Source organism: Scatophagus argus, chromosome 7, assembly GCF_020382885.2.
Source record: "Scatophagus argus isolate fScaArg1 chromosome 7, fScaArg1.pri, whole genome shotgun sequence".
In the NCBI taxonomy this organism is placed as follows: Eukaryota; Metazoa; Chordata; class Actinopteri; family Scatophagidae; genus Scatophagus; species Scatophagus argus.
This window is the reverse complement of record NC_058499.1, coordinates 18,281,608-18,291,324: the sequence shown is the minus strand read 5'-3', so window position 1 is coordinate 18,291,324 and position 9,717 is coordinate 18,281,608. Positions and strand designations below refer to the sequence as shown.

The 9,717-nt window shown below is 38.0% G+C and overlaps 1 protein-coding gene across 1 annotated transcript; it reads left to right on the top strand.

The window, feature by feature from the left end:
• Positions 1–1,109: 1,109 nt before the first annotated feature.
• slc41a2a (solute carrier family 41 member 2a) lies at positions 1,110–8,997 on the top strand. Its single transcript, XM_046394201.1, has 10 exons — positions 1,110–1,546; positions 1,916–2,023; positions 4,333–4,404; positions 4,512–4,656; positions 4,985–5,131; positions 5,319–5,466; positions 6,139–6,218; positions 7,856–7,987; positions 8,086–8,234; positions 8,312–8,997. The coding sequence occupies exons 1-10, from the start codon at positions 1,169–1,171 to the stop codon at positions 8,486–8,488; spliced, it is 1,536 nt and encodes a 511-aa protein (XP_046250157.1). The 5' UTR covers positions 1,110–1,168; the 3' UTR covers positions 8,489–8,997.
• Positions 8,998–9,717: the final 720 nt, after the last annotated feature.

Sequence of the window (9,717 nt, the reverse complement as noted above, 5' to 3'; positions counted from 1 at the left end):
TAAGGGGGTAGACAATGTCACACTGGAGTGAGTCTGCATGCAGAAGACGACAGAAGCCATGAAGAGTCACAGTTAGCAGTAGTGAGAATAGATGCCTCTTCTTCTCCTGTCTTCTCACACTGAGGGTAAGGCATTTGTGTGTGTGTGCGCGCGTGTGTGTATATATATAGATTATATATAGATAGATAGATAGATCATTGCAAATCAAATTAATTTGATAATTTGATAGGATTATTAATCTTTCTTTTATCCTCAACCCTTTTGATCATGACCTTGAAGATGAATAGTGTCTAACTGTGCAAATCCATCCTTTACAGTGTTTGTTTGATGTACCATGCCTACCTTTAGATACAGATAATATTAAACACTTAGCCTTGAATCACTGATCACAGAAGTTGCTTGATATATCATCAGTATGAATAACCTAACAAAATCTGTATTAAGTATCAGTTTCTTCACTGTCAAACCAAAGTTTTAACTTTAGTTTATAAATACTAACTTTACCATTCTTTCATGCCTTTTCAATATGGTAAGAAGTGTATTGAAACTATTTTTGATGCATTTTCATTCAACCATTTTTACAGACTGTGTTAAAAAATGTATACACTTTGTACAATTCTTTGCTTGCAGCTGGATAAGTTCAACTTTTTAGTACCTGGACATCTCTTAGGAATTTCAAATGATGTGCATTGTCTCAGTCAGACAACACAGCCTCAGTGTTGTTGATGGGAATCAGGCATGAAGAATGATAATGCAGGCAATCTGTACCATCAGATGACTCTGAAACAGCCTTACACAACAGCTGAGCTTTCTACATGCCAACACTGCAACCTGATTTTTCATGGAAGTGAAAAAGGTCATATCACAGTATTTGTTTGGATAATACAAGAGTTTAGAATAACATGTTAAGCTTTTGACTTTAACACTTATTTCTATCGCTGTACTGTTATGCATCCAACAGTTCTTCATTGCTATTATATGTTGTCAGTTATAACGATTCAGTTGTGTCTCATTGTAAATCTCAGGAATGCTTTTCAAAGTAAAACTATCTTCAAGTAATTTTTCTGTATTGCTAATTTTCCTTCTAGGTTTTGTGACGAGTGTAGGTGTCACTGTTACTCAGGAGCCAGAGCAGCAGAAGTAACATCTTGCAAAAAAACATTTCATCATGGTTGTCCCAGAGTCACAAGACAAGCAACTGCCTCCAAGTGACTCTGTGGGCAGAGGCACCAGCCCAGAGTACAGAACCAACCCATCCATATTTCAACACTCTGGAGGTCCACAACATTTAAGTTCTAATGGGAATATTTCACCAGTCAACACCAGCATCCATTATGAGCCACAGGAGTACACTGAGACAGACTTTCTGCTTCCAACTAAACTCTACAGTACATCAAGGTCCAGCAGATCCACAAATGCGAGGGATGCAGGTGGCTCCCGTGCACCTACTGAGACAGTCTGCTCCATGCTGCTTCAGATCCTTGTGCCATTTCTGTTGGCTGGGCTTGGGACAGTCTCTGCTGGGATGCTGCTTGATGTGGTTCAGGTGCGGAAACAAAATAATACCAAAGAGGACAAAGATGTTGTTCAGCGTTTAGATGATCATCATCTCTTGTCTTTACTGGCTAGAGGGGCGAAAAGGAGAGAGGGAGTTATGGACAAGACAAAAAAAGAAGGGTCGATTAGGATAAAGGATGACCGGCAGTTTGTTGGTGCAGGATAGGATTCTGCTGAACTGAGATCAGCTAGAGGAGAAACATGGGAATTATGAAACAAACCATTTGAGTCTAATTTAAATTTCAAAACTGGTATATTAACTTAAAATGCACATCACCTTGAAAACAAAAATGATTCGCAGTATATTTTTGGAGCTGACTGAAGTTCATGGCTATATTTTCTGCTGTTTTCACGGCAGAACTGGGACGTGTTCCAGGAAATCACAGAGATCTTCATCCTGGTTCCTGCAATATTAGGCATGAAGGGAAACCTGGAAATGACTCTGGCCTCTAGACTGTCGACTGCAGTGAGTGCATGACACACACACACACACACACACACACACACACACACACACACACACACAGAAACAATTTATTCCAGTCACATGTATATCATGAAAGACACAAAAAGTGACCTCAGAGGTAGCATGAAGCACAAGTGACATGTGTTTAGAGCATTATATAGAGTATAAAACAACATTTAACCAACACTTAACACAATAGTGTGAATGCAATGACAGAAAAGAAGTGGACAAAGGTGGGTCAATAGAATAAAGTGAAAGTGAATAATAAATTAATTGACTGACAGGGTAACTACCATCTCTTTCTCAGAATTATATTTTTGCCCTCTTGCATCATGGGTTTTTTTTGTCTTTGTGTGAAACTCCTCACAGACCTGTGAAGACTACATCAGCAGACCATCCTGAAGTACAGCATTCTGCAAGGACAAATTAATGCACACAGTAGTCTACCAGTTCAGATAATCTGGAATCCTAGAAAAAGAGAGAGAATAATGATCAAATATTAATCACAGTTACCATCCATTAACAAGCCATAGCCTGATAAATCATATTTATGTGTTCCACAGAGCCAAAACTATTGAAAAGACGTGTGAGCCACACTGTGCACTGGACTTAATTAGACCAGATGATGACTTACAGCAGACATTATTTATTGAATTAGGGTTGGTTTATCAAAGCAATCAGAACAACACAAAGAAAATCGTGCTTTCTCATGTGGTGTCTTAGAGCCGAGACTCCAGGCCACATAGATCAAAAACTCTAAGTTTTAGCTGTATTCAATTGTTCAGGAAAACCTTGTTCTTGAGGTCCAGTAGAATCATCAACAGGAGACAGAGTTCTGAGCAGCAAAGTCTTAAATGTTGACAAAAAAGGAGAACATTTTGATATGCACTCCAGGTACAAATGAAAAGCTCTGACTAGAATGGCTGGTGTCTCTTGCTTTCATACCTTTGGGTATATGCCTATATGCCTATTGTCCATCCCATTAAACATTACATCAGTTTTCACTCATTTGCCATTAAGTATTTTTTCAACCTGAGTTAGCTAGGAGCTGTCCAGGTGTCATATTCCATCCCTCTGTACCACTTGGTACCTTACTCTTAGGTCATCTTGGGGATTTTCCACTTTTCTTTTAATAATCCTCTAGAGACAATTTTCACCATTAATTCTTCTCCTTAGGCCTCTTTTCAAATTTAGTGCTAATCTCAGACACCATTATTTCTTGGCTTTTGCTTGTAATATTATTTAAAAAATAAGGGTTAGTTTTATGCCAGGTTACGATGAAGTGCTCCTTTAAGTTCATGCAGTGTTTACAGTGAGGTTTCATTGGCTCTCCTACAGGTGTACTTTCTTAAACTAGACAGCATGACTACTTCATGTTGTCACAAGGCATTGCATGCTACATTCTTTAGCACATCACACACTTTGTCAGAAAATTATACCACACTCATCCAAAGTATGAGACCAAGTCCTGATTCTTAAATGACTGGATATTCAGCCTAAACATTACTTAAATATCTCACATTCCTTTGCAATACCCACGGCTCATTCTCATACTATTGTCAACTTAAGGTTACTTTCAGGTTAAGGATACTTTATTGAGTCCCACAGGAAAAATTTACCTTGGATTGAAGGATCTACTGCATCAAACCAGACATTACAATAAAAAACAATCAATCAAAGCACCTGTGGAAGCATTAGGCTGAGATAAAAACAACAAAGCAAGTTGGTCACTTACCACTATACCACATTGCAAAAATAATGTTACTTGTATAAGTTCTCCTAGTTTTTAAAAATTAAAAATATAAAAGAAGAAGAAGAAGAATCAGCTTTATTGACAGTATATATATTTTTACATACACATACTGAATTCATCTTCTGCATTTGACCCATCCTTAGTTGAACACACACATGCAACACCCAGCAAATTACATGCAGTGAAACACACACAGGAGCAGTGGGCAGCATCAAGCACCCGGGCAGCATATTAGGGGGTTAAGTGCCTTGCTCAAAGGTACATCAGCCAGGTAATGGAGGGGGGGAGCATTTTTTTGCATTAATCACTCCACCACACCCAAATTTTTTCCTGCCTGTCGAAATCGAACCGGTGACCCTCCGATCACAAGCCGCTTCTCCAACCTCTAGGCCACGGCTGCCCCCGTTGCATGCAACTTCAAAAGTAGTTGCATGTACTTGGTGTACCTAGTTACATTCCACTACTGACTTTCAATCATATCATATGATCTTCCTCAGCGAATTAAGTTTGCCCAGCTGTCATGAATTGAATTAATGTATATATCTGATGTTGACAGGTGAATGCAGGAAAAATGGAAAATGCCAGAGAAAAATGGATGTTGATCATTGGGAACCTGGCGCTCAAGCAGGTATTATTATTTTCATTTGAGAAAACACGTTGCCTGTTTGTCTACATAATTTTACTGCAATCTACGAAGACTTGTGGATGTTTCTCAAGACCACCCTCATTTAACAGCTACAAGCCACGGTGCTCAGCCTGTTAGCCTCTTTGATGGCAATAGGGTTGGGCTGGATGGCCGAAGGGAAGATGCCCTTTGATCATGTAGTGCTCCTGTGTTCAATCAGTGTTTCCACCGCCTTCATGGCTTCACTGCTACAAGGTAACAACACAACATGCCATCACCGTCACCTACTCTCCTTGAGTGTAAGAAGATTAGGCAGGTGTATCGCACAAATACACATGTGATAATTGCTTCACTTATGACCACAGGAATCAACTTTATGTTTAGCTATAGCATGTAACACAGTGCTGACCCCTGTATGTTAGGCCGGAGTACAAAAGTATATAACACAACTCTCCTCAAAATGTAGGAGAAATTATTTCTAAATAAAGAGGGTCCATTCAGTTTGAAAGTAAAGTAAACTTGAGTTTATCAGTTTCCCCCCAAAGAATAACTGCCTAATTCTGTTTTGTCTTTGACTCTCTAGGTATTATTATGGTGGGAGTGATCATTGGCTCCAACAAGTTGGGAATCAACCCTGACAATGTGGCCACACCCTTGGCAGCCAGCTTTGGGGATCTCATTACTCTTGCCTTACTGGCCTGCTTCAGTCAGTGGTCCTACTCCATCATAGGTAAAGAGAGATGAAGACTACAAGCTGGTCTGGTAGACTAGAGGTCATGTAATTTCCACTTTTTGCCAACAGATGGTACTTGCGACCCTGAAACTATCATATCCATGAAGCTCTGAAAGTTAATGTAGTTTTAGACTGATTCCTGGTGGAAAATAAACATATAAATACTGACCTTTTCTCTTGACAGATTTGTATTCCTATGTGTTGTACCTGGTGGATCTATTATTTTTGTGCCTAATTCCACTTTGGATGGTCATCGCTTCCAAACATCCAGCCAGTCACATTCTGCTCCGCACAGGGTGGGAACCAATCATTACAGCAATGGTCATCAGCAGGTATTCAACTCACTCTTGTAACTGACCTTTTCTGAAACTTAAACATGTATTCAGGCTGCTTGAATTTTATACATTTAGGAGTGGAAGTTTATAAATTCAGTAAAAAAATTGTTATTTACATTTTTTCTTGCTATTAAACAGTCTAAGTCCTTGCTCCTCGTCATGATGGTGATTAGTGTTGTATTTTAAATGTAAAGTAGTAAGTACAAGTACAGGAGCATTTTTTCATGAAGAAACTAGTAAGACAAACAAACAGTTGCAAAGAACGCTGCTGTTCAGAATTGATTAAAACTATTTAAATATGTGACGGAGAATACAAAATATTCAACAAACAGCAGCTTATATAGTATAAGCAAAGCAAAAAAAAGCTGTGTGGGAAATTATTTAGTTAACAATGTTTATCAAATAATCAAGTTTATAATATTCAAAGTTATTTATTTTAGAATATAATAGCATCTGAAATCAGTACATTCAAAATTAAGAACTGATGGTGATGTTCAGTGAAGTTTATTCAGTTGCTCACTTGTGCCTCGGTAAATTCTTATTCTCAAGGAACACACTGAACAAAGATTGCCCTGATTGTTTTGTTGAGTCCCCGCATCAATGTGTTCCAGCATTTCAGCAATGTGTAGCGCCTCTAAAATCATGTTTTTGGTTGTGTTCCTTTTTTAGTTTTGGAGGACTTATTCTGGACAAGACTGTGTCAGATCAAAACCTGGCAGGAATCATAGTTTATGCTCCTGTCATAAATGGTGAGTTGTTTTCTTTTGAAAGTGCTAAAAAAAAGAAAAGAAGATTTAAATTAATACAGTCATGAATTAATCCTTAAGTTACATCATGTCTCAGAGTATTTTGTTATTCCCTAGCATATGTTGATACACAAATGTCCATCCTATCAGTTCACAATGGACATGTGTAAATTCCTATTGACAAAATAAATGTGTGAGGACCTCAATTTTTAATGGAGATCCTGTATATGCTCCGTGGCCTCCCCACTACCTCTGGACTCTGTGGGAGATCTGTAGAACTGCCACTCACATATGGAATACATGACCTTGTTACCTCTTCAATCTCCAGAATACTTAAGCTGATTTGAAAAAGTCAGTGGGCAAACTGATACAAAACTTCCTTATAAAAAAGTTGTTTCTGTTAAAAGTTTCACTTGAAAACACAGCAAACATAGTGAATCTGTATTTCTGTTGGTTAATCTAGTTTCTACATTGGATAGCGATGATGTGAAGATGTTGAAAGAGATCTCCGCAGACACAGTCTTACTTGTATAAGAAGTTTATTACAAGAAGCTCAGCATCAAATTAAGCACGTACATGTGAGAGGATCCCGGCCAATATGGATCACTCTACTGAAACATCTCTAATCACATGCATAGAGAGGTTGGTTGTTTTCATGGTTAAAACAAAAAATGTCTGTCAATCATCAAATGACCTCAGTTCCCCCTAAAAAATGCACAATAACCAGGGGTTAAGATAAATGATATTGGTTTATTCTTTGATATCCAACCTTGGGTCCCCAAAAAATCCAGATGCTCCAAGCAATGTGAAACATGAATAAATAAAAAAATGAACATAAATAGGTGTCCCTTCTAAAGAGTTGCTTGTCTGGCTAGAATATAGGTTATAATAGGTAACTGGAGTGTACTCTGATTATATCTGATCTGTCCAGATCCACTTCCACTTTCCAATCCCATACACACACACACACACACACAAATGTCACTGTGTTCAGAGAAAGTCCTGTTCAGGTGCATTGACATCCTGACTCCAGTTTGCTGAACAAGACCGACGGAGGGGAAAAATATCAAAAAGAGTTGCTACTTTTGTGATTATCAGCGAGACAATGCTGAGCATCTCTGAAGAATCACTGCTGTGGAAGGCGCAGAGAAAAACTTCAATGTCGAAGTGCAGAATTTTAAAGGCATTGCACTGCAGGACTACTTCATATTGTCATACAGCACTGGGCATGCTACATGCTACACTGACTGTTTACATCCAGTAGCTGCAATATGGCACCTTGATATTCAATGAGGACAAATCCTTAGTTGTGCACACACTGAATTTGTCCTTAACTAAGGATAGGTTAAATGCAGAGGACAAATTCAGTGTGTGTATGTAAAAATATATACATTGCCAATAAAGCAATTCTTAATTCTTAATTAAAAATTGCACATGTACCATACCTCTTTTTTGTTTACCTCTTTTGTCAAATTATTCTATTTCTTTTAGTATAGCTTAAATTTTTAATGGCATTCAGTGTGGACAGCACGATGGTAGGAATAACAGGCCGGTGAGGGTTAGTCACTAGTCTAGCCCAGATGCCTCCGTGCTTACCCCTCTTCTGTTTACCCTGCCATATTTTTTTCTTTTCTATTCAGGTATTGGAGGAAACCTTGTCTCCATACAGTCTAGTCGTATTTCTACTAATCTACATTTGAATTACTCACCTGGAGAGGTTCCTGAAGACCGTCAGAGCTGCTACACCCCTTGTCACACCTTCTTTGGTTCAGGTAACGATCAAAGTCCCAAATGATTTAAATAAAATAAGCCTATTGTTGTGCCTGCATCTAAAACATACAAAATTTGATGTTTATCTTTGTCATGGCAGGCGCAAACCACCAATCTGCTCAGGTTCTGCTTCTTTTGGTCATCCCTGGTCAGCTTGTCTTCTTACATGCTATTCACCTGATGAAAGGAGGCCACACTTTGCCCAGTCCTCTCTTGACTGTCACTTTCTTGTCTGCATCCGTAATTCAGGTGAGTCAGATGTGTGGTAATTTCCCCCTGCACAATTCATTCATTATTTTACAATATTACTCGTGTCTGTCTCCTAGGTCTTCACCCTCCTGTGCATAGCAGACTGTATGGTCCACTGTCTATGGCGGAGAGGTAAAGACCCAGACAGTTATTCAATACCGTACCTCACAGCCCTTGGAGACTTACTGGGGACTGCTCTCCTCTCTCTTGCTTTTCTCATGCTGTGGTGCATTGGTGACTCAGGCAGTGTGTAGGTTGGAAGCAAGAAAAAGTCTGAGGAGTAACAAATAGAACAGTAGTAAAATAACAGATCCAAGAACAAAGAGTATATATATATTAGCCATTTATTCTGTTTCAGCTTAGTCCTTCTGTTTCACCTTTGTTATTATTTAACCAAAAGCAAAACATTTACCGTTTTAGCAACTGCAGAACTTAGGGCTCATACAGTTAAGTGCCTTTAATTGAAGCACCCTTCTTGTTTGTAGAACCAAGGTTTATCAACTTTCTAAACACTGTGGTGTCCAAAAGTTTAAGAATTTAAATAAGAATTTAAATTCTTAATTCTTATTTAAATAAGAATAAGAATTTTGAAGCTAACTCCTATTTTGCACTTAGCACTGAGTTTCTATATGTCCTTCGAAAAAATTAGATTTGACATTTTTTTTATCTGAACAATCCATTCTAAACTTATCCTTTAGTTGGTTCTATTGGTGTCTAGATTTTCACATTTTCTTAAATGTATTGGTATCAATTGTATACACTGAGTTTGGACTTTACCATTGGGCTTTTCTGATATTACAGTTGTGCTCTAAGACATTAAAAAAAACCAAAACAAAACAAATGTCAATGAACTATATTTGATTGATTACACATTATGCATGAATACATAGAGTTACTGGTTGATAGATAGTATATGTAATATAATAAAATTCATACAACAGGATACATGTCACATAATTGTGTCACATGTCATATCAGGCCATATCCCAACCACTCATGTCAGGCCATATGTTGCATAATTGTGACTAGACAAGTATGTGCTATAATTAAACAAGTATGAGCCATATGCTGGTCATATGTATATAAATGAACAATTGTAGCACACTAAACGTTTATCCATCAACACTGTACACAGGTTAGAAATGACAGTAGAATTTTACATCCCAAAATTAATATGTAATTTTGGTTATTATAGAATTTTAAATAAAAGAGATGCGATGGATCTTGTTGTGTCCAAGAGTTAAAGGACTGGGTCCATACTAATGTAGCTAACCCCAATCTTGCACTTGGTACTAAATTTCTATAAATTTAGTTGAAGTCTCTATGGTTTTGAAATGATGAGCAGAGTCAGCAGAACTGGTGCAGAGAATTTATTGTGATCACAGCAAGTGAAACACAACAAATGAGCCTTAATAACGGTCCTCAAGACTGAAATTACAGCGCTTGTGCTCATTCTTTTATACTTTTCTGAAGTACCACCCTC

Bases quoted from the DNA above. Each gene is read 5' to 3' on its own strand.
- slc41a2a (XM_046394201.1), top strand. From the start codon at position 1,169: ATGGTTGTCCCAGAGTCACAAGACAAGCAACTGCCTCCAAGTGACTCT. The intron at 1,547-1,915 runs GTGCGGAAACAA...TTTTCACGGCAG, and splicing joins TGCTGCTTGATGTGGTTCAG to AACTGGGACGTGTTCCAGGA. The intron at 7,988-8,085 runs GTAACGATCAAA...TTGTCATGGCAG, and splicing joins TCACACCTTCTTTGGTTCAG to GCGCAAACCACCAATCTGCT.